This window comes from Chaetodon trifascialis, chromosome 21 (genome assembly GCF_039877785.1).
Source record: "Chaetodon trifascialis isolate fChaTrf1 chromosome 21, fChaTrf1.hap1, whole genome shotgun sequence".
NCBI lineage: Eukaryota > Metazoa > Chordata > Actinopteri > Chaetodontiformes > Chaetodontidae > Chaetodon > Chaetodon trifascialis.
The window spans coordinates 21,094,669-21,119,319 of record NC_092076.1 but is presented as its reverse complement, the minus strand read 5'-3'; the positions used below and the strand labels follow the sequence as shown (position 1 = coordinate 21,119,319).

Below are 24,651 nucleotides of genomic sequence, written 5' to 3'. Positions count from 1 at the left end.
ATAAATGATTTGGCATATTTATCAGAAGCACCTGGCAATTTACTGACCAGGCTGGTAGCAACGGTAGTAAAGTAATGGTTAAAATGGTAAGCAATCTGCCACTTATCAAAACACATTTAATTTTCAATAAGCCCAGCTTTACCAGACTTTGATTTGGATTTTGCTGTTGATCCCATATTGGTTATATAGCTTGTTTGTTATTTAATGTCCCTTTTACTGATGCCCTCTATGTTTGTTATCCACTTTGCTGCTGTAATACCTGAAAATTCTCCACTGTGGGACTAATAAAGGTATATCTTATCTTATCTTATCTTATCTTATCTTATCTTATCTTATCTTATCTTATCTTATCTTATCTTATCTTATGCCAATCTCCCCAAACCTGCACCAGCTGATCTGTCCGCCACCAAATGATGTCACCCAGGTCCCTGCTACTATGCATCAAGTTCCACCTCTAACCACCGTAGACACAACACTGGACATCGACCTATTCACAAGACTTCACCCATTCAGGTTATCATTAGCCGACTCACAACAAGGGACACACCCTAGATCTGGTCATTAGTCACGGCCTCTCAGCCAGTGTGTCTCTGTTGTTAACCTGGCTGTGTCTGACCCCAGCGGGCAATTTGATGTTGAGGATTGGTCAAAATTTTGACTACCATGATAAAAGCCTACAGAAGCTTTGACCTCCTTATGGTTGTAAAAAGGGCCAACCAAAAGGATCAATCTCACATCCAATTACTGCATCATACATTGTTAATCAATATATTTGACATCAAAACAACGTTGCTGCACAAAACTTGACATCAAATTGACGTTGATTTGATGTCAGGAAACAAGGCATTTAATTGATGTCACATTGATGTCCTAATAAAACTGCTCAAGTTTAAGCATTTTGCAGTGGGTGTGATTTTTTTGTTCTGCTTTTGGGATGACAACTCTCAAAAGACTTGGCAACTAGCATGAAGCTATTAAACTCTCAATCTAAATATTCATGCAGAAAATACATTAACCAACATCAGCCAATCTGCTTCAACCTAGTTGTTTGCGATTTGCCCCTCGTTGTCATCATAAACCAAAGTCCCGCCTCGCAGTGTGCTCTGAGACACTCATAGGCACACAGATGTTTAGGGGCGTACCCAGATTCGCACTGGCACAGCAGGGAGTCAGGTCGTCTGCGGTATCTTCTCCACCAGCCACAGGGTGTTGCTCAGCATAGCTGAAAGCTTTTTGTTGGTAAGTGTAGCAGAACTGGCCTCTAATTGACCTTCTCTTACCCTCTCTGCATTCCTTCAGGAGAAATGGAGTTGTAAAGCATCCCAACTTTCAAGAGCTATTGACCATTTGAACTGTTTACAGGGAAGGTGTTAATTTCAGAGACAAGATGTCTGGACAAGAGACATCTCCTCCATGTTTTCTTTTCAGGGAAGCCAGGGACACAGACACCTCAACATCAAAGGTGGCCTTCTCCTCACCTTCTCCTCACTATGTTTCTCATGGCAATGCTAATTCTCTCCTGATAGCCCATGGGAGATCAAGACAATAAAACCGTCTGGAGAGACAAATGCCAGGCTCCAGAGGAACATCCACAAACATCAGCAAATGCTGATGGGTCGTAAACCGGACATCCATTGAAGCAACTTGTGTATGCTTGTGTGCTTTTTCTCAATACTCCGGGATAACCAAACTTCTATGTTAAACTTGACTTTTGATGTTTTCACACTACAGGACTCATTGTACGCATAATATTGGTGTTTTTCCAGTATCTCTGACCTGAAGTATGACCAAGTTGTGATTTTAACGGTTTTATAAAAGTTTGTCTGAATTGTCACCACAAAACCATACTGCCATCCAGAAGTTCCTAACCGTCAGATTGAATATGCTTGACTTGACACATTTATCGATAAGTAACTGTAATCGCGATAATCATTTTTGGCAAATATAGTCTGCCTTTCTTTATTCTTTTTTTAAATTTTTTTTATTGGTATTAGTTATACATTGAGTAACTATACATGTTGAGATGAAACTGTACCAGGATTATCATTTAATGTTGTCACCCAACCATAGAAATTGTCTAATGCATGCTGTGAACAATGTTGAAATGTCATTGAAAATTTGTCACTGAAATTATATGTGATTGACCATAGTGAGAAGCAGATGAGCCCCTCGTATGAATCATTGATTAGTTCAGCTCCTTGAGGCGATAGCGCGTCACAAACCGTCTCACGTGATTCGATGGCCTGCCCTTTCGACACGCCCCGGAGCAACCTTTAAAAACTGCGTGTAGTGCGCGTTACTCAGTTAGTTAGTTTTAGTAGTTCTTTTGTTTTCTTCTTTCTACGTCTAGTTACTCTCAGCTGAGTTCTTTTTCTTACTCTTTGTCTTAAGTTTTGCACAGTCGTTATGCTCTTTAAGTTTTTCGTCTTCGAGCTACTCAAAGCCATTCCGAGTAGCGTAAGTTATCTTCAGAAGACGTATTCTTATAATTTGCCGTAAGCTTTCAAGTTAACTTTCTATTTAGCCAAACGTTTTGTTTTTAACATCAGTAAATTTAGGCATGTAATACTAATTTTGTAGCCTTCTTTGACCAGCCATTGAAGAGACTCTTAATTTGTACTATCAGTCTAAAATAATCCGTCACGGACTCAACCGAACCAAACCCTGCAGCCAGCCGTTGATCCTTGGTCCGGTTAACAACCATCCGGAGCAGTCCCTCATCTGTAACCGACACCGCAGAACCAGTTCCAGAGACGCCCCGTTCAGCATCAGCTCGTCACCTTGGTGCCTGGGCCTCCCACCAAATCACCAAGCAGATCGAGCCACGGACGAACATCTGGAACGTCTTCGAGTCAGTTCAGAGCAGAGCACAACGGGACGCCAGCAATCAAGTAGGCACGCTAAGCGGGTTTGAATAAGAGTTGGTCCGTGAGGTTAAGAGTAGGTCAATTCGTCCAAATTCTCTCCATTAATCGTTCATTCCCTTAACTCTGCGTTCGCGTCCCCGTTATTCCCTTTCAACTACCTCTCACTATCGCCAATTTATTTACCATTGTGTTGCCATAAGTTTCTTGTGTGTGCTGTCATATCACCTCCCATCTTCTGTCTTATTATTCATGGTACATTACCCATTATCCACAATTCTGCTTAATAAATGATATTTTGATTTAAGTCCTGGTTAGACGGTGTCCTTTTGAACTGAATATCTACGATCCCTGTATCCAGAATTTACACTTCAGGTTATCAGACTGATTTACAGTTAGTCCATTCGTTAGTATTTTATCAGCGTTATAGCAGTTAATATCTGCAGTCCTTCTTAGCTGAGGAAGGTGGTGCCCCGACATTTTATCAACGAATGCAACATCAAATTAAGGTAGTACATACTACCTTATATAAGTACGCACATTATGGTTATATTTGTGTCATTATTAGTGCACACTGACCTTAATTTGTAAAGGGTGTATTGTCAATGTTTCAAAATACGTGACATTAAGCAATGCTAATAGCAGTTAGCCAACTAATAGTAGCTAACGCTAATGGCTAAAGGCATATTCGCGCTCAATTGCAGCAAATGCCACTATTTCAAATAATGTGCAATTAATCCGTATTTAACTTGACTCAAAGTCCGTGAAAAGGCCGGTAATTAGCCACCAGTTTGGAGGGAGTTATACCAATGCTAATAGTTAGCAGTTAGCCGACTAGCTAACGTTTAAGCCCGACGGACCCCGAGAGGAAGTGTTCCCGCGGGAACCATAGATATGGGCTAGGGCCGTTTCTCAATATGCGTTCTTCTCTGTACTTGTGTTCTTGTGTACTTGAGAAACGTCATCACTCTGAGTCCAAGTACTGTTCCAGTTCTCAAGTCCGCATCTCGACATGTACACTCAAATACCCGGAAGTGTTCTTGCCCCTCCCACTTTATCGAGTATGCATCGGATGGTGACTTGTGCGGACTTGGGGCAACCACGTATCCCAGAATGCATTTCGTCGCAACGATGCCGGAGGGGAGGACTCACAACTATAAGTTACAAGTTTGGAAATACTGCTGTTTTAGTAGTACGGAATGTGGTTTTAAGATTATTTTATGTGAGAAAGTGGATATTAAAACTTAAAATCTGTGGTCGATTCATCACGATAGTGCGTAGTTTAAAATTTGCTCTAAAGTTTTCGGAGATGTGTCGTCCTGCTAACGTCATCAAGTACGCTGCTGTCCCAATTGCAGAATGACGGTCCTGCGTCCCCCCGTCCTAGAGAGACTGTACTCCCAAGTCGAACTTGCTAAGTCCGAACTGCCAAGTTCGTAAGTCCGAACTTGGCGTACTTGGTATTGAGAAACGGCCTAGATGTCTCGTCCGCGCTGGCGGCCATCTTGCCACAGTCAGCTCGCTCACCAATAACACTGTGTTGCAGTGGTGCATGGACTTTTTAAATAATCATAACTTGCTCAATTTTCTACCGATTTTCAAACGGTTTGGTTTGTTATAAACGTCAGAGGTGTAGTTATAACACTGCACTTATGGATAATTATGTTAGACTTCTGGTCAAAAGTTTGGGATCACCTACTTATTTCCCCATTGGACCTTAGCTGCACCCTCTCTCTCCCCTTCACACACACAAATGCGAGTCACAAGATGATCTCACAAGTCCTTTCCTAGGAAAAATTGAATTGGGAAAAAATTGACCTTATACTCAGCACTTGCAAATTGTACTTTTTTTCAGATTCCATTCAGCAGTCACAGCCTGGAGCCAGTGAGGCTGCCATTGTGTCCCGGATGGCGGCCTATTTGCGTTCAGCGCCAGACAGGAAAGGTGGTGGTGACCGCAAGACTGCTGCAGCTGACAGTGATGTTTAACTATGATGGGCAATCTGTTCTGTAAAGTATTGCATTTTTGCTCACTCGTGATGTTTGTGTTAGACCTGTAGTTTACACCTGTCAGTTACCTGTTAGCACAGCTGCATAGCTGTTGAGATAAATCCAACCTGGGATGATTCGTTTCAGAATAAAAATGTTTTGTTACACTTCTATGTTTGATCATTGAGAGAGAATGCCATGGGGGAAACTATTGGAGCAATAGCAATTACAGAACACAACCACTCAGTGTAGATGATGCCAAACAGATTACAATTACAGTACTGTAGACAATACACTTTATAGAATTGCTATTTTAAAGGTCATGTGCATGAAACACTGCAGAAATGCTAAGATCTCATACACTGTCTTGTATTTCAAACAGAATTGGCTTCATTTAGGTCGTTTCCGTCTCACAGAATCTTCCTCAGTTTTTAATCCCGATGAAGATCCCGTGAGACCGAACGTTCATCTACGTAAATGAAGCCAGTCTGTTTGCAATACAAGACGGTGCAGGATCTTTCCATCTGTGCATTTTTTATTTTGCAAAAGTTTGACATGAAACAATGTCAAAATGACATCAATATCATTATTTGAGTGAAATTTCAAAGAAGCTTGATATTGAAGTAATGTCAAAATAACATAAATAAAATCATTTTTTGACATATATCAAATTGATGTCAAAGGATTGATGTCATGTTGATTTACGTTTTTGACCAAATTATGATGACAATTTGATATCAGTGTTTGATGTCATATTGATGTTGAATTGACATCAGATGCCCACTGGGACCATTACTGCGTGTTTTTTAGTATCACCGGTTTTATTCAGCAGGAGACCACAGTGAGAACAGTCAGGAAATGTTATATCACCTCTGAAGTGGCCGCAAATTTTAGATAAACATTCTCCAGTTTCTTTACCCGCACCTTGTGATTGCTGATTATTTTAACAGTAAATTAAAGACAACTATAAATATTGTTGCTCCACCAGTTTTAAAGAATGTCCCAGCTAAGCACACAAAGCCATGGACAAATTAAGAGAAATTGCAGGGTGGCAGAGAGAAAATGCAGAAAAAATAAATTAACAATTAACTTCCAGATGTACTGTGAGCAACTAAAAATATATAACAGGGCTCTGAGAGAAGTGAGAAATAACCATTTTAGCAGAAAAATCTCACTTCACAATAATAACCCCCAAATCCTTTTTAACACGATCGACTGGTTAATTAATCCGGATTCCAGCAAGTTCCAACAAACTCCAACTCACTCTCTTTGTGCAGACCACTTCAGAGGTAAAATTGATTTAATCAGATCCATAATTGTAAGGAATCAAAATACTGTTTTTAATACATCTGAATGTGTGTTTTACTCTGAGGAAACACTGGACAGTTTTTTTGGTTGATGCTGACATGCTTGGTAAAGTTCCCAAGTTAAACCAACAACCTGCCTTTTAGACCCAACCCCAACACCACTTTTTAAAACATGTTGTAGATTCTTTGAAGTTGAGCTTTTAAACATTGTAAATTGTTCTCTTCAGACAGGCATCCAATTTGAATCCTAGCATTGTTAATAACTACAGACCAGTATCAAACTTACCATTTTTAAGTAAAATTTTAGAAAAAAAAATGTTTTTATTCAACTGAATGATTTTTTACTTAATCATTCAATCTTTGAGAAGTTTCAATCTGGTTTTAGGATGAATGACAGTACAGAGACTGCACTTTTAAAAATTGTTAATGACCTCAGGTGCAATTTGGACACTCACAAGCTTTCAGTCCTTGTGCTACTGGATCTAAGCGCTGCTTTCAATACAGTAGATCACACTATTCTTTTAAATAGACTTTCTTTCAATCCATCCAATCATGTAAAAACTCTGGGTGTCATTTTTGACTCTGAGCTCAGTTTTATTCCACACATTAAATATGTTACAAAAACATTTAAAGAACATAGCCAGAGTCCACCTATTTCTCTCTCGGGCAAATACAGAGATGCTTTTATCTCTGCATGCTTTTATCTCAAACATCGCAAGTTTACAACTTCTACAGAATTCAGCCACACGAGTGCTCACAAGGACCAGAAGGCAGGTGCATATTACACCGGTTTTAGAATCACTGCATTGGCTCCCTGTGCGTTTCAGGATCGATTTTAAGGTTCTCTTAATGGTTTTTAAATGTCTTAGGGGTCTTGGGCCTTCTTATCTTTCAGAATTGCTTTTATCTTATGCACCCTCGCAGACCCCCAGGTCCTCCAACACCGGCCTTTTATCTATTCTCAGAGTAAAAACACAAATGCACAGTGAGGCATCTTTCCAGTTTTATGGCCCCCGATTGTGGAACAGCCTGCCGGAGGACCTGAGGGCCGCAGAGAACGTTGATACTTTTAAAAATAGGCTCAAGACCCACCTATTTAATTTGGCTTTTAACTCATGTTCTTAATATAATTTAAATTTAAATTAATTTAATATTTATTTATACTTTTACATTTAATCTTGCTTTTATTTAATATTGTTCTTATACATTATTATATCTATACTTTTATTTTGGCTTTTCACTAAGTGTTTGTATATGTTTATATAGGGTTATTTTAGCTTTTAATAATGTTCTTATATATTTTTATCTTATATGTTTTTATAATTTTATCCCATATATCCAGTGTTTCCTCAATGGGGAACATGCAACGCACTTTGTGCTACATTTTATGTATGAAAAGTGCTCTATAAACAAAGATTGACTGTCAAAAGCAGAATGGGAGCCAGAGCCTTCAGCCATCAAGCTCTTCTCTCATGGAACCATTTTCCAGTCTTGGTCCAGGGGGCAGACAACCCCCCTATGTTGAAGAGTAGGCTTACAACTTTCCTCTTTGATAAAGCTTATAGTTCGGGCTGGCGCGGGCTAGCCTTGGACCAGCCCCCAGTTATGCAGCTGTAGGCTTAGACTGTCAGGGAACTTCCCACAACTCACTGAGCTCTTCTCTCCGCTTGTCCTCCTCTTGCTCTCTATCTATATGCATTCATGTCCCATTAACACATTTTGCTAACTTGACATCTCCTGACTCATTGTGCTTTCTTGTCTTGCAGGTTCCAATGCATTGGAATTACAATGAATTACAGCTCATGGTTGCGTCTACTGCCATGGCCATGCTTTATGCACTGTCATTATTCGACATTTTCTTATTATTATTATATAACATTATTATTGTTATTATTATGTACATATACGACCGTATACTATACATACACCGTCATACTCATATCATATACTTATACTATCATGCACTATTTTACCATTAGTCATTTGTCTCTTATTATCATAATCGTTGCTATAATTATTATTGTCATTTGCGGGTGGGTGTGGCTCAGGAGGCTCAGGAGACAGAGTGGTCATCCACTTATCAGATGGTCGACAAGTAACCTTGGGAAAGACACTGAACCCCAAATTGATCCCGATGCTGTGCCATCTGTGTGTGAGCTTGTGTGAATGGTTAAAGCTCATAATGAGCAGGTAGAGTAGGCCTAGCCACTATCGCATGCATGTGTGTGTGAATGGGTGAATGCGGACTTGTTTTGTAAAAGTGCTTTGAGAGGTTGCCAGATGAGAAAACACTATTGCTCTCTCTGTTTCTCTCTGCTGCTCTAAATCCAGCTGGTAGAGGAAGTTGTCCGCCAACCTAGAATCTGGTTTTGCTCGAGGTTAGCATGCTCTATATGGAAAGTGTCTTAGGACAACTTCCGCTGTGATTAGGCAATATAAAAATAAAACCGAATTGAAAATTTAATTGAATGCAGTAAAAACATTACACCAAGTAGTAAATATCTACTGCCACTGTGCAAATCAGAGCCTAACTCTCAATATGCCACAGTGGCATGTTGCTTTAAATGTGGAAAGGTTGCATTCAGAATACATGAATAGTATCCTATTAAGACTGCACTGAGACATGCTAATTTTCATGGAACCTGCAAAGTTGAAAAAGGTTCAAAATCCGTTTCAGTGATTCAATCATTTAACACAACATTTTACAGTGCACCGTAAAATTCACTTCAGGGGAATCAGACACCAATCAATCTGTGTTTTTTATTATTCCAGGCTGAGGGATTTTCTCGAAGATGTCAGCAGACTTGCATCTCAAGGTTAAGTAAAGCGGAGGAATGATTATGTAGAGAGTCCTGGCATCAGCATCAGGGATTCAGTCGAGCGCACGTAGGCAGTCGACTACTCCTTCCTCACATCCATTACGACAAAGAGCCCAACCCTTGACGGTACATTGCATCACACGCGGACCTCATCACCCACCATTTCAGGAAACGACCGTTTAACGCTTTCTGTGTAAAATAACACCCATCCAATAACACCCAAGATAACCGATGTTGTTATGTTTGTTGTTGCTTTTGCCGCACTCGACGGGTATCCGATTGTCTGGTCTTAGTTTGGTGACTTGGTAGTTGGTTGGATGGAAGTACTACAAAATAAAACAGACAACTATTTCCGTAGAATTTTTATTTTACCTCGTCCAGTCTAAAAGCTGCGGAACATTTTGTGAAACGTGTACACTGAGCGTATGGCCTAACTTAGACCTTTCACTTTTTTTAGATAGAAAATACAGATGTCCGAGCTATACACCCCCTTTACACCTCACAGTGCTTCTCCTATCCAGATTATAATTCCAAATCCAATTTGTCATTTGGCCGACGCTTTTATCCAAAGCGACGTACATATCTATATGATTCATAGTATTAACTGAGTGCCTCAATTGCCTGTTGAACTCGGTCCACTTTATATAAAATAGCCTACTCCTCTTTTGATGCTCATTCTATGACGTAGATGCGACAGACAGATGCGGATCACGGTGCGTGCTGACAAACCCCGGTGGCCTACGTGACGACCGAGGCGTTGTTCTTCACATCAGTAGTTAGAACATGATAAAAGAACAGACACTACCCAGAACCTAAGAACTTCCAATATAATTTATACATTAATACACCAATCCTTATGCTTTAACCTTTACTCTCCTAATATTCAGCCACCTGTTACTCCGGTGAAAAACATATTATCGCATAACAGGGAAATGCAGTATTTCACAAAGGCAGTAACTAAATTCCACACACAAAACAAAGAGGAAAAAAGACCGAAAAAAGACAGAAAAAGAAAGAAAAGAAAAGAAAAGAAAAGAAAAGAAAAGAAAAGAAAAGAAAAGAAATCACACGGTACCTGCTCTCACCTTCTCTCAGAAGCGCCTCTGAGAAACCGCTTGTGCGCGCTTCATTTATCGTACGGCAGCGCGCAGACGGAAAGTTCTGCCGGGATTCCCTAAAACTCCGCCTTACTCCCTCCTTCCAAATTTCTGCTTAATGTCTACACTATCTTGTATTGCAATAACCTCGACGCTAGGATATGTCAAGAAAGACATGGAAAGACGTGAGGCCTAAGCTATGACTATCTTGCTGTCTGTTCAATCAGTGTTAGCTGATTTCACTTGTGATCTTACATAGAAAAATAGTGGTAAAATATAACAAAGTAGACGGTTTAAATACATCTTCATGTTAGTGCGTTGGGGCATGGAACCAATTGCCTATCACTGTAGCTGGGGAGCAATTTAACAGACGTTCGGTTGCCATGGAAGCCATTTGCATCACAGACGGTCGAGACAAGTTTGACTGCATTTTGAATTCAGCTCGTGAAATGATGTTATTAGCTAAGCGTGAAATAGTTATTTGTTTAGTCGGTACATCTCGTGTTGACTGTGAAGAGTGAAGGTTTGCGAGCGTACACGGTACTCATTTTGCAGAGAGCCGTCGAGTGCTACAAAAGCGAAAGCTGCTGTACTGCATGACGGTAGGCTAACTAAATGCTTGTTAAGTCAGTGTGTGTGCGTATTAGTAGAAAATTATAACTACTCTCTTGCTATCTGTTGTCTCTGGTTTACTGACAGATATATATATATATATATATATATATATATATATATATATATATATATATATATATATATATATATATATATATATATATATATATATATATATATATATATGTGTGTGTGTGTGTGTGTGTGTGTGTGTGTGTGTGTGTGTGTGTATATATATATGTATGTATGTATAATGTTAGTGCAGTATGGCATGGAACCACATAACTGTAGTTTAGGAACAATTTATCAGACTTTCAGTTACCATGGAATCTATTTGCATCATAGACGAACGAGACAAGTTTTACTGAATGTTTAATTTAGCTTGTTGAGTGATATTATTAGCTACGCGTGAAATAGTTATTTGCTTTGTCGGTACATCTCGTGTTGCCTGTGAAGAGTCAAGATTTGCGAGCATAAACAATAGTCTTTTTGCAGATACCCGTCGAGTGCTACAAAAGCAAAAGCTGCTGTACTGTATCACGGAAGGCTCCTGATTTTTGCAAATTAGATCATGTTCAACATTATATCCTCATTATGAGGTAAATCCAAATACATGGTTTTTGTGATCTTTTTCCATAGGAAACACACTATTTCAAAAAACACAACAAAATAGAAAACAACATTTCACAAAACAATCCACTTTTAAACGTATTCAGTATTTTTCACTCAAATGGAAAGCTTTACAGAGATTTAGTTGGAGGAGCAGCAGCTCGTTATGCGATTTGTCAGGGACACCAAAGAGGAAAGTGTGTCGCATTCTTGGTTAATTTGCAACAGCAGGGATTCCAAATTGTGCTCCTGTCAATACATTGTGAAACTAAAATCTACTATGCCTGTGGTCCAGTCTGTTAGGAGATGGACCAAAGAGGGAAATCTGGAATTACAAACCTGTTTTTGAGGCTGTAGCTACATACCAAATGAATTCAGTGACTTTGTGACACCTTTTATCAGCTTTTGTAAGGGCAGATATGCCAACTAAAATTGTCTGCACATGCAACAAAAATCTTTGCCACACCAAAAACATGCTGACAATGGAAATCAAAGTAGCAAAGAGAAGCAACACTAAAAAGTGGAAAACTGGTTCTCAAGCAATGACCCTGCATCAGTGTGCAGGACATCACCAGCTACAGGAAGCCATCCTCGTGACAATGTGGAGAACTTTAAACTACCTCATGACGTATGTGTTTTACTGCAGGTTTGATAAGCCAACATTCACTGCCCTCACCCACTTAGACTTGGATGTGACACAGCCAACTGCACACACAGCCCTCCATCACCATACTGTACTGCACTGTGACTGCTGTGGAGAGCTCCAGGTTTCAGGTATCCACTCTCTTATAGGACTGGAAATGGGTGTCCAACATCGACATAGTCACTCAAAAGGCCAAGCAGGGAATGTTCCTCTTGTGCCTGCTAATGAAGTTTAACCCACTTCAGGAGCTGGCGATCTAGTTCTACTCTGCAATCACTTATTGTGTGTCCTGTATCTCCACCACTGTCTGGTTTGGATTGACCACCAAACAGGACAGAACAGACCATAGCAGACAGTCTCTGCAGAAAAAAATCAGTGGTGCCAACTTACCCTCCATTCAGGACCTATACCTCTCCAGAATCAGGAAATGGGCAGTAAATGTCACTGCATACCCATCACACTCCCTGAAATGCCTCCTCCAACTTCATAACTTCACAAAGACAAATGCATTTGATTGGCCCTGAGGCATCCCACGGTACATCCATGGCCAATCAGTGAATCTGTGGGACTTTATTTCCATATACTGTCAGTGATCAGTATGAATTAACTTGGGTTCTGTACAATCGCAAACAATAACTGTTGTCCCTATCTTTTCCATTTTGTGAAATGTGTTTTCTAAAATGTTGAATTTTCTGTTTTGCTCCAGGGGGCTCCATAATGTGTAGCACGGAATCATTGTCAGCATTGCTACAGGAGGTAAGCTGGCTATCAGCATGAATACTATGCATTGCAATGCATGATTCCCTTTTTTGTCTTATTCCATTTCCCCCATGCAGTCAGATGGGGTCAGTGGACTGGGAGGCTTGGAGGCCCAGCTGGCCAGTAATGGTAGGGACTGGAAGCAGCTCCTGCATGCAAGGGTTCATCAACTGGAGGGTTTCCTCAAAAAGGCACAAGAAGAGTGCTCCACCCTCAGGTACCACATCTACATCCACCTCACATCAGAATAACAGTACTGTAAATGTGAACTCCCATAAGAATTTAAGATTTGCCAATGGACCCCAGTCTCAAGATTGCACCATACATGCATATTATTACTTTTTTGTCAGGTTGAAACACAGTTATTTTCACTGTCATTTAATTTGGTGATTATTTTATCAGTTAATTGATTAATCTCTTATATGAGATAAAGCACAAAATCCTTTTCTGAAAAGAATGATTGGAATTTTATTTTAAAATCCTTAAAAGATTAATCAGTTATCGTATACATTTTCTGCCAGTTAATCAACCCATTAATTTTTTCAGTGACATGTTTTCTGCCATGTTCTATTTTCTCAGGCTTCTGATTAATTCTGAATTTGAACTTGTGTTCTTTTATCATCTTGCATTTGTTTTCTTCTATTATAGTCTTTTGCAGATATTTGTTGCTGTATGCAGTTAAATGGTAAATGGTAAACGGACTAAATTTTTATGGTGCTTTTCTAGTCTGAAGACCACTCAAAGCATTTTTACAACTCTGAAGACCACTCAAAGTGCTCTTACAACTCTGCATTCACCTGTTCGCGCACACATTCATACAACAGCGAAGCCACCTGCTCATTACAAGCGTTATCCACTCACACTGAGGCCAGGGATCGAAAGACCAACCACTCAGCTCTACCTCCTGAGCCACAGCCGCCCACAGTTTAATGTTAAGCAAACAGAGTATACTTAATGATTAGTAAGTCACTGATAAGTAATTAAATGTAATTATAAGTAGAAGTGGCTCATCTGCTTGAGTGTGGAAAAAGTTGAGTAATCAGTTGTCCAGTAAACTGAAATGACATCTTTATGACATGACACAAGTTTGAACATTTGAACTCTTAAAGGGTTGAGCAAAGTTACAAAAGAACACATTTCCTCACCTACTGATAACAGCATCTATCCATGCATATAGCTTTGGTTTTATTTGCACAGTTTTTAAAATATTTGTCAGAGATATCTGCCCAATGCAGTGAAGGTCTGTGGATTATCAAGAGTAACTAGGACATTGTGTCTTGAATGACACATTGCTATTGCATGCTCTAGCACCTCAAACTAAATTCCATCTACCTCCATTGTATTGAGATGGAGGCAGCAATCTCTGAGACAGATTTCTCACTGTCTGAACAAATAAAACAGACACAAATGTTAAATATTTTACGAGAAAGATATCACTACAAATATGTCTAAAATAAATATTGACAAAACACTTTTTTTTTTTAAACAGACCGGGATCAGCCTTATTGGCCAAGTAAATTTATACATACAAGGAATTTGCCTCACTGAACTTATACACAGTTCCAACAACATTGGACCTCATGCAGGAACCAGTTGCACAGACTTGTTAGTAAGTGGCATGTACAACCAACTTAAGAGAATTTTTCTCATACTTGCAATTTTCTCTTACTGTAGGTACAAATGAAATTCTTGCGTGATCCAGACCCTTATATTTTACATCTATTTTTTTCACGAATTAACGTGTACATAATAGTTAAAAGTTTACATTTGCTTATCTTTCTTAAGCTTTGTTGTCCTTGTTTTAGCTGTATGTCTATGTGTGCTAAATGAACAATTGGGCGTCATGCAAGAACATTTTCATGTTCTTACCGTAAATATCTTTTTCTGTGAGGTTTGCTCATACAAGGATTTGAAGTGAGACACACCAAACTCTTTCATTCACACCCCAGAGAATTACAAAATGTTGATACAGCTGTCTATGACAGACATAAAGAGGGAATAGTTTTACATGAAGTCATATGATAAAGACGCCTGTCAGGAAGTTGTTGAACCACTGAGGTGGACCCAGAGAGCTGGGTAAGCTTACAGTGGAGTACTTCCAGTATGATGGTGTTCAATGAAATCCACAAACAGGATCCTTACATATGCCTCTGACGAGGTATTGCAGGAAGCAGTGCAGTCCCATGTTGACCACATCATCCACTGGCATCTTTGCTCAGTCAGCAAAGCAGCAGAGGATCCAGCAGAGAGCTTGGTACGTCCGCCATACTGTGACTCATCCCGAGTGATCTGTGTGCAGAAAATGATAATTAGCTGCATTTATAGCCTCCCAAAGTGCTTTACAATTTACCTCTCATTCACTCATTGACACAGACAGTCCCACTTTGATGGCAGGTAGCTACCATGCAAGGTACTGGCCTAACCAACCAAGAGTAACTTGGGGCTCAGTGTCTTGCCCAAGGTCATTTCAACATGTGGACCGGGGGAGCAGGGGATCAAATGACGAACTCTGTCATCAGTGGACAATCTGGTCTGCCTCCTGAGCTACAGCTGCCATCAAAGTGTCTTTCTTTTTCAGCACAGTGATAACCGATTAATTTTTTTTGTAATGCTTCATTTGTCAGAGAACGCTACCAGCAACTAAGGAAAGATTTCCAGTTCAACCTGGCAATCTTGGATGAACGAGACAGAGAGCTGGAGAGATATGATGCCATAACTGCTCGAGCTTCGACTGTGAACCAAAACAGGTAGAATTCATCTGACCCTGTTCAATCCAAATTCATGGAAGGTATAGTTCATGTATGACACATAGATTACATTGAAATGAAAAATCAGAAAATATTTGTAAAATAGCAATAGAACATAGCAAAACAGAGAAAATATCAAAAAAACATTCCAAAATATGAGAAACTAATGTGAAAATGGTACACGTATTCACAGAAAGTGCAAACAGTGTTAAGAATTGGTAAAACCTTTAAATATATTTTCTTTAGGACGGAAGTATGCAGACCAGAGACAAAGTAATATTGAACAAATGAAATTTATTTTAACAATAACAAATAAAAAAGCACACTCAAAAGGATTGGAAAACAAATGTGGAAAAGAAAGCACACTCAAACAGAATGGAAACAAAATGATGAACAAAGTGGAGCTCCATAACACATGTTGAGGCTAGGCACAAATGCTGACAAGGCAGGAGGGCACTGAAACAAAAAGTACACAAGTGGCAGTCCAAACAAAAGAAATCCAACATTAACAATAAGGAACATGAGGAGAAAAATGACGGACACTTGGAGCATTCACACGAGGAACAAACAAGGAAACCGCAAATGAATCAGGACAATCTTTGCGCACTTAGAATGATTTACAGGTGAACACCGTGATTTTATCCTATAGAGAGAAAACATTAACTAATGATTTCATGTGATGGACTCATCTGCTTCTCACTATGGTCAGTCACATAGTTTAAATGATCAATTTTTTGATCACATTTTAACATTGTTCACCACATGTATGTTGACACCGATATACATGCATCAGACACATTTTGTTGATTAATGCCAACATTCTTCAATACTAATACTAACGTATATAATAACTAAGTATAAATAACTAATACAACAAAGAAACAAGGAAAGGCAGATTATATACACCGAATTAAGCATTAAGCACTACTAATTATAATTATAATTATAATTATAATTATAATGGTAGAAACCCAGACAAGCATTCTTATGAGATGTAAGATCATAGTTTTGTCATTGTGCACGCTAGAAACACAGGAAAAATATTGATACCATACAAATTGTGAGTTTGTGAGTTAGTGCTGTGGTCACATCCAAAGTTGAATCAAACATATCGTTTGCATTATCCTGATGTGGTAGTCAAGAAAACACACAGACACACAAAACAGTTTGCTACAGGAATGTCTAGTTCTTGAGGCCTCTCGAGGCCTCTGGATTGTCCATTCAGACGATTTTAATGCCTTCATCTGGTGTAGAGCTATAAAGAAAGAATAAGCATCTCCATGAAAACAGTTTAACTGATAGGCAACCCTTTGTAGTCGAGTGTAAATCATGGTAAGCCTGGGAAACTTTGGAGAGTGGTTCCGTGGGAGAGGCCACAGCATCAGGTACATCACCTGCTGGAAGGAGGGCTGAACTGAGACACAGGAAATGACAATGAGAGCTCAACCAACAGTCTTCCCTTAAACTCAATCAATTTGAGGATTGTGGGGATGTAATCGGGGGTGTCCTAGAACCAACAGAGTATACGGTGCATGGATGATGAGGAATGATATATTGTCATGGTGATTACTGGAGATTATCCTTTTGATGGGAATGGTGTGGTGTGTAACCTCCATGAGGACTCTTACGTTCAGCGCGTACGCCTTAACAGTTTTCTCAAGCTCCTCCAGGCTGCAGTCCATCTCCTCTGCCACACATTCGTCTAGCAGGTTGTCTTCAGCTCCAGAGTCCGACAGCGCTAGCAGAGAACAAACTTCCCCTCCCACACAGAATGAAGCATGAATTTGGAGTTTATGGGGGGATTAAATTTATTAGAGACTGGGCTTGTCAGTACCCCTATGTCTACTGGCGAACCTTCTCTTTTGGTCAAATGGGACAATGAGACAGAATGTCTCCCTTTTGGCCACAATACACACACTCATCCCTCCGGATCTTGCGGAGGTGCTCGGTGGAGGACAAACAAGTTCTTCCCAGTTGCATCGACTCTTCTTCTGCACTGGGCTGACCTTCAGCCCTAAATTATTGCAAATCTTGTGGCGGACCCACAAAATGCAATCGCTTGTTTCTGTGTTCTTACTTTTTTATTAGGGAGATAGCTTGTCACCAAACCCATCCACAGTTGCCTAGTGGTAGTCATGCGTATAGGGAACAGCAAAAATGTTGCCATGGATTAACCCCTGATTCCTGATGGTGATGAACAAACCCCACGTCTGACAATGTCTGAACCCTTTTAATTGGAGGAAGTAGTTTAGGTGTGGGGCTAACTTACAGGTGTAAGGTTTGTCTGTAACAAGTACTACATGAAACCATTTTATTTAGGTTCATAGGAACTTGTCCAGTAACCTTTGGTCCTCTGAAATTGTTAGGCTGAGCCTTAAGTTAGAAGTAGTTGGACTCAAGATACAGACCAGACAAAGAGTAAAACAAAAACACGAATTTATTAATTAAATTAATAACCAAGAGCGCACTCATAAGGAGTAGAACAATAAACTAAGGATGCACTCAATGGAGTGGAATGAACAAACTCAAGGCACACTCGAAGGAGTGGAACAACAATTTCTCCATGTGGGAGGCTGAAGCTGAGCAAGGCTGGACGTGACTGGTAGGCACTGCAAAAATCAGAAGCACACATGAAAAAAGAAACAAAAGAAAAGGCCACCATACAAGGTGCAAGAAGGCTGAGACAGCAACTGCCAAAGATAAGTACTCACTTTGTACAGACTCTGGAAACTCACAGGAGAGATCAGGATAATTCAGCGACAATCCAAGCTCAGCTTCTTCCTTATACCAAACCTCTCATTAGGCTCATGCACTCCAGGTGCACTGCTGGAGAGGCAGAGCCAGCTAGGTGCAGGGAAACACCCAGTGGAGACAGAGAGGGGAACAGACAGACAGACACGTAACACTAGGGAAAAGGGAAAATAGAGAATGCTAGGGACAGACAGGTTAGCGAGTCCTAACAGAAATTGGCAGTCTGTAATTATTGCATGGCTCACTTTTGCATCTGAGAGTACCCATGAATTTAAGATGATAGTTTACCCTTAAAGTCCATATTCATTATTTAATTTCAGATTCTGTACTGGAGTAGGGAGCCAAAAAAAGTACGAATCATGACAGTGTCCGAATACATATGGACCTAACCACAGGCATTTACTCTCACTTCTGTAGCATCAAACTCATGAAAATGTTTGGGAAACATGTGGCATTTGACGTGTATTTAATACATGTGTATGTATTACAAACTTGAAAAAAGGTTTTTCCATGATCCTCTCAGCTGCTCTTACTATACGCTGCAGGGTCTTCCAGCAGGATACAGTGCAGCCACCATACCACACAGCTGGTCAGGATGCTCTGTGGTTCCACGGTAGGAGGTGTGCATGATGGGGACTGGTGCCCTAGCTCTTTTCAGTCTGCGGAGGAAGTAGAGGCACTAATGAGCTTTCCTGGCCAGTGAAGAGTGTAAGGGAAATTCTCCTTGTTGCTTGTTGAGAGTTGCTAATTCTCTGAAGAATTATAGACTCGGTGTGATGAATCAGGTCTCTTTAATACATGCAGCATGGAGGGAAGACTCATGCAGAGTGTTCTCTGCATATCTCCACAATGTCTTGGCTTTTATACTGTTAGCAGGAAAAGGACAACTGATTATCACACACACACACACACACACACACACACGCACACACACACACACACACACACACACCTGGTAATCATAAATCTTTCCTTAAAGAACAATGACCATTTGGGGGAGACCACTCATCCTGTTTCTTTAGGGTTTACACTATACCATAAACTCCTCAGGTACAGCGAATTGTACCTTAACCTTCCCCCTCTATCCAGTGTTCCTCACTGAATGTCCTTTGATCCTCTTTCTCCCCTCAGTGACAAAGGGCCATAAAGAGTTTTACAATTCATAGACTGATTCCCAGGATTAGTAAGTCATCTAATTCCTACAAGAGGTGTTGCTGCTCCAGGAGAGGTCCTCAGTGAGGTGCACACCCAGGAACTTGGTGCTGCTCACTCTCTCCACAGTAGCACCATTGATGGTCAGTGGGGGGTGCTGGGTGGAGACTCTCCGGAAGTCGACAACAATCTCCTTCTCTCTTCACCCTGCTGACCCACGACTGCACACCAACACACACCAACCTCTTCATCGAATTTGCGGATGACACTACTGTGGTGGGGCTCATCAATAACAACGATGAGTCTTAACTACAGGGACAAAGTGAGCCAACTGGCTGCATGGTGTAGAGACAACAATCTCTCTCTCAATGTGGAGAAGTGAAGGAGATTGTTGTCGACTTCCGGAGAGCCTCCACCCAGCACCCCCCACTGACCATCAATTGGTAGGAGTCCAGGGAGGGAGGTCTGGTGACTTTGACCTTCGGCCTGTATGCTGGCATTAGCATCATAGCAATGTGGTCTGAAGCACCGATATGGGGAAGGGGTAAGGCTTTGTATGTTCCTTTCAGTGTTGTGTAAACTAGTTCCAGTGTGTTGGAAAGTCAATGTGTTGGTACAACTGAGGAAACACTGTTTTGAGATTTGCATGGTTGAAATCTCCAGCCACAATGAGAAGTCCCTCTGGATGGGCTGTCTGCTGGTCACTGATGGTGCTGTACAATTCACCAGTGCCTTGTCTCTATCATTGCAGGATGGCAGAAAACTCCCTCAGTAGATAGAAAGACCGGCACTTGATGATCATAAACTCCACAAGGGGTGAACAGTGTCTACAAATCACCACAGCGTCTTGACACCAAGCATCCATGATGTAAACACAGACCCCGCCACTGTGGGTCTTACCACTGAGGGCTCTGTCTGCTCGGTAGCATGTTAGACGGTCGAGCTGGATGGCAGAGTCCGGTATGCTGTTATTGAGCCATGTTTCCAAAAAAACAAAAACACAGCACTCTCTCATGATCTGCCGGGTCGATCTCAGAAGGTGTATATAGTCCATTTTGTTGTCCCAGGAGCGTACATTGGGAAGTACGATAGATGGTATCGTATGGTATAGTATAAATAAGAAAGTACTCATGTAATGACTACTGAGTACTCATAGGTATGTCGAAATGTTTGCGGGCATCACAGCTGGTGTGATCCCATTGTCTCTAGTCTCTAGTCTCGAGTTTTGCCTTGTGAACAGTGTTTAAGAAAGGTGCTATGTTGGACCCAGTAGGTGGACAGTGGTTAGGAATTAATTTTGAGCAGGTTGGAATAATTGCTTTAGCTGTCTTTCAGTGCAAGTGATGTGATAATCACCTCAGTGCCAGTGTTAAGTCTCTGTACACAAGATGTAGTATTTAGCAGTCATTGGCTAGTTTTACACAGACACTGATAATGCGATTATGGCAAATAATGTGATTAAAGCATTACTTCAGCTGTGTGTTTACATAATTTAGCAGTTCTTTGAAATCCCATTTACATGCTGCTTGTTATTTTGCTTTTGTGTGGAAATGTGGGTACTACATCTGTCAGTGCCAAGTTATACTTCCGTTATCAGAGAAAAGTGCAAAGAAGACAATGAATAACCACCCTCTCTCAAATTTTCTGCAACACGTTTGATAACATCCCCATTGCAATGTTTTCACCCATCAAGGAAACGCATTATGGCCAAGTCCCTCAAAACTTTCAGCATGAATTCTGTTTCTTCTGCTGACCAAAAATGCTGTTTTTCAGTCCTGCCGTCATCTTTCACTTAGTATTTATGATGCATGTCACGTAATTTGATCAGAGGGAAAGATCAAGGTGTATACATGCCTTCATAACGCGAGTAAAAACACACTACTCCAGGTATATTGATGCAATTAAGCTTAAACCATAATGTAAACAGAGCCATTGCTGTGCATTTTAAATGAGATATCAAAAGACTGAGCTTTTTTTCTTAATCAGCCTTAATCCTGCCTGTGACAGCATCTCTTGCTTTCTCTGTTTGTTTGTTTGTTTGTTTGTTTGTTTGTTTGTTTGTTTGTTTGTTTGTTTGTTTGTGGTTGTGTTGATGGTAGCTCCGTGGCTGGTGACATTCAAACGCAAATGGACTCTGAGAAGATGAAATGGGATTTGCAGCACAGGATACATGAGCTGGAAGAAGAGCTGAACCTACAGAGACAGGTGAACGTACACACAAACACTTTCAAGTTTGCACACATGCTTTTATCCCTCTGAAGGTTTGGAACTCTTTTTGTCTGATGTCTTCATACAGTATAATGTGAGCCAACTGATAAATGTGCACAGCTATGTCACAAAGCAAGTCTACATAGTAATATGCTCTACATTTTGTGTTACTACTTCCTGTAGTTGGCTATGTAGCATGGAGAGCCATCCAGTCTGCAGGATTGAAACAAGTAGTGGAGCAGCCAGACACTCAGATGGGATCAGTGGAAGACTTTTAGGATGAACCCAGACAAAAGAGCCCTCAGCTCAGTCTGTCACTGGTGTATGTTACACTTAATTGGCTGGCTTCAGTATGCATACAGTATATGTTCAAGTATGTGTGTGTGTGTGTGTGTGTGTGTGTGTGTGCGTGTGTGTGTGTGTGTGTCCACAACTTCAATTCACCATTATATTGTAGCACAAACAAATGTGCAAAACAGTTGGCTAATCTTTTTCACATCTGTATGATGCATCTGACTAAACATATGAGACTGCTATCACTGTAAGTTTGTTTGTAGGGGTGGGAGGAACATTGAAGTAATCGGTTCCTCAACAACAAAAAAGCAAAAAATTAATGAAGATAAGACATATAATGAAGTTGGTTGTTGTGCTTTCGATATTTAATGGTAAAAGAATGGTACATTAACTGGTTCATCATTCATTCACCAACCGCACCTCTTTAAACCTGATAACTAAATTTTAGATAACATGTATGTTCATCTTTACGAAAAAGAGCACTTTCAATTACAGCTTTATCTTTGGTTAATCTTCAATTCTAGTGTGTTTTTAGGAGAATATCAGCTTCTACTGAAGATCAAAATATGTACAGTACAGAGAAACAGATTTCTTTCCCAAAGATATGTGAGGAGGTAAATTGTTTGTTTTTTTTTAAGTCTGGGAGTGTCTGCAGATCTTCCCATTTAGTGCTAATAACTGTCAGTGACCCTGTTACGCCCCAGTCTAGGGGAACAGGGACGCAACACAAAAGAGTGAAAAAAAGCGAACTTTGTCTCCAAATCATAAATCACTCTAAACAATATCAGGTACAAAAGCAGACCGCAAATTTATTGTTTTAACAAAAAGAGGACTGATGTACATGTAAAAAAGACCACAGCCAAAACAAAACAAAATAGTGCTAAATATATACAGTGTTATCATTTACAAACAAATACCTAGAGAAGATCAGAATCAGAATCAGAATTCCTTTATTGATCCCCGAGGGGAAATTGTTTTTTGTACAGTGCTCCACACAAAACAGAATTACAGATTAGAATAAAAAAGAGAGAAAGAACAAGAAGGAATATATTTATTCCTTCTTGTTCTTTCTCTCTTTTTTATTCTAATCTGTAATTCTGTTGATCAAAAACCACCACCAAAAACAACACTACTTACTGCAACACTACCACAAAATATACAGAAGATCTGGGGACAAAGTTCTCAAGTTAAACGCCAGAAAACACACGAACCACTGCTGGGCTGAGTCCCCTGGTGAATGAAAAATCCCTCGTTTAAGACACACTGGATGTGGCAGCAGGGACCAATGGGACAGCGACACCACTTGCTGTATGGAGGAGGGCAGGACCAGCACAGCTGCTTAAAAAAAAGAAGAGCGCACACTCGGACACAGAAACATAGACCAGACAAAAGGACACCACAGGACCACACAGGAACAACCAAACAGAGCTGAAGCAATACGGCCAGGGCCGTAACAAACCCACAAGAACAATTCTGCCATTTTTTCAGATCCTCTTCTCCAATCTAGACACTGGTTACAGAGATTACAGTCAGCAAATCAAAGTAAAGCTGTAACATTTGGGGACAGATTCAGGCAGCAGAGGCTATTCTCTGGTTTTCAATATTCATAAGGACTTGATTCTGCAACTATAGTTCCATTCATTTCACTGCACATAAAATGAATGTTTATCTCTTTCTTTATTCACATATCTTCCTTTTTGCCGCACAGTGACGCAACAGGTAGTGCACGTGCCTCACAGCAAAAAGGTCGCCGGTTCAATCCCCGGGTCGGGCGGGGCCTTTCAGTGTGAAGTTTGCATGTTCCTCCCGTGCATGCGTGGGTTCTCTCCGGGTACTCCGGCTTCCTCCCACAGACCAAAAACATGCTCATTAGGTTAATTGGTGACTCTAAATTGTCCTTAGGTGTGAGTGTGAGCGTGAATGGTTGTTTGTCTATATATGTTGCCCTGCAATCGACTGGCGACCGGTTCAGGGTGTACCCCGCCTCTCGCCCATTGACAGCTGGGATAGGCTCCAGCCCCCCTGCAACCCCGAAATGGATAGTCGGGTATAGACAATGGATGGATGGATGGATCTTCCTTTTTTAGTCAGGTAGATGGCTACAAAAAACTTGGCTAAATGGTAAAACATGTAATAAGACTCAATAATTCAATTCCGTTTTATTTGTACAGCTCCAAATCACAACAGAAGTTGTCTCAGGACATTTTCCATATAAAGCTGGTACAGACCAAGCTCTTTTATCTATAGAGACCCAACAATTCCCTCATGAGCAAGCACTTGATGACAGTGGCAAGGAAAAACTTCCTTTCAACAGGCAGAACTAGGCTCTGGGTGGGCGGCCATCTGCCTTGAATGGTTGGGTGTGAGGGAGAGAGAGCGAGAGAGAGAGAGAGAGAGAGAGAGAGAGCAAGAGACAGACAGAAATGCAATCACAGTGGATGTAATAATAATAGTTGAAGTTGCAGTGGATGTCAGGCAGGGCCATGACAAAGCACAGAGACTCTGGGGAAGAAGCTTAGTTGATAACACGTGTGGTAGGACATGAAAGCGTGCAGATGGAGAAGGAGAGAAGAACAGAGGAGCTCGGTGTATCTTTGAAGGTCCCCTGACAGTCTAATCCTATAGCAGCATAACTAGGGGCTCGTCCAGGGCAAGCCTGAGCCAGCCCTAACTGTAAGATTTTTCAAAAAGGTACGTTTTAAGCCCGCTCCTAAATGTAGAGGCAGTGTGCCTCCTGGACAAAGACTGAAAGATGGTTCCACAGGAGAGGAGCTTGATCGCTAAATCCTCTGGCTCC

General features: G+C 40.7%; 1 protein-coding gene across 1 annotated transcript in view; it reads left to right on the top strand.

Moving 5' to 3' along the window:
* Positions 1 to 10,444: 10,444 nt before the first annotated feature.
* ccdc57 (coiled-coil domain containing 57) overlaps positions 10,445 to 24,651 on the top strand; it is a 43,893-nt gene continuing 29,686 nt past the window's right edge. Inside the window, exons 1-6 of the mRNA XM_070991152.1 lie at positions 10,445 to 10,678; positions 11,947 to 12,074; positions 12,650 to 12,699; positions 12,780 to 12,919; positions 15,327 to 15,449; positions 21,452 to 21,557. Coding sequence (XP_070847253.1) covers positions 12,661 to 12,699; positions 12,780 to 12,919; positions 15,327 to 15,449; positions 21,452 to 21,557 — 408 coding nt within the window. The 5' untranslated portion in view covers positions 10,445 to 10,678; positions 11,947 to 12,074; positions 12,650 to 12,660. The remainder of the gene's footprint in view (positions 10,679 to 11,946; positions 12,075 to 12,649; positions 12,700 to 12,779; positions 12,920 to 15,326; positions 15,450 to 21,451; positions 21,558 to 24,651) is intronic.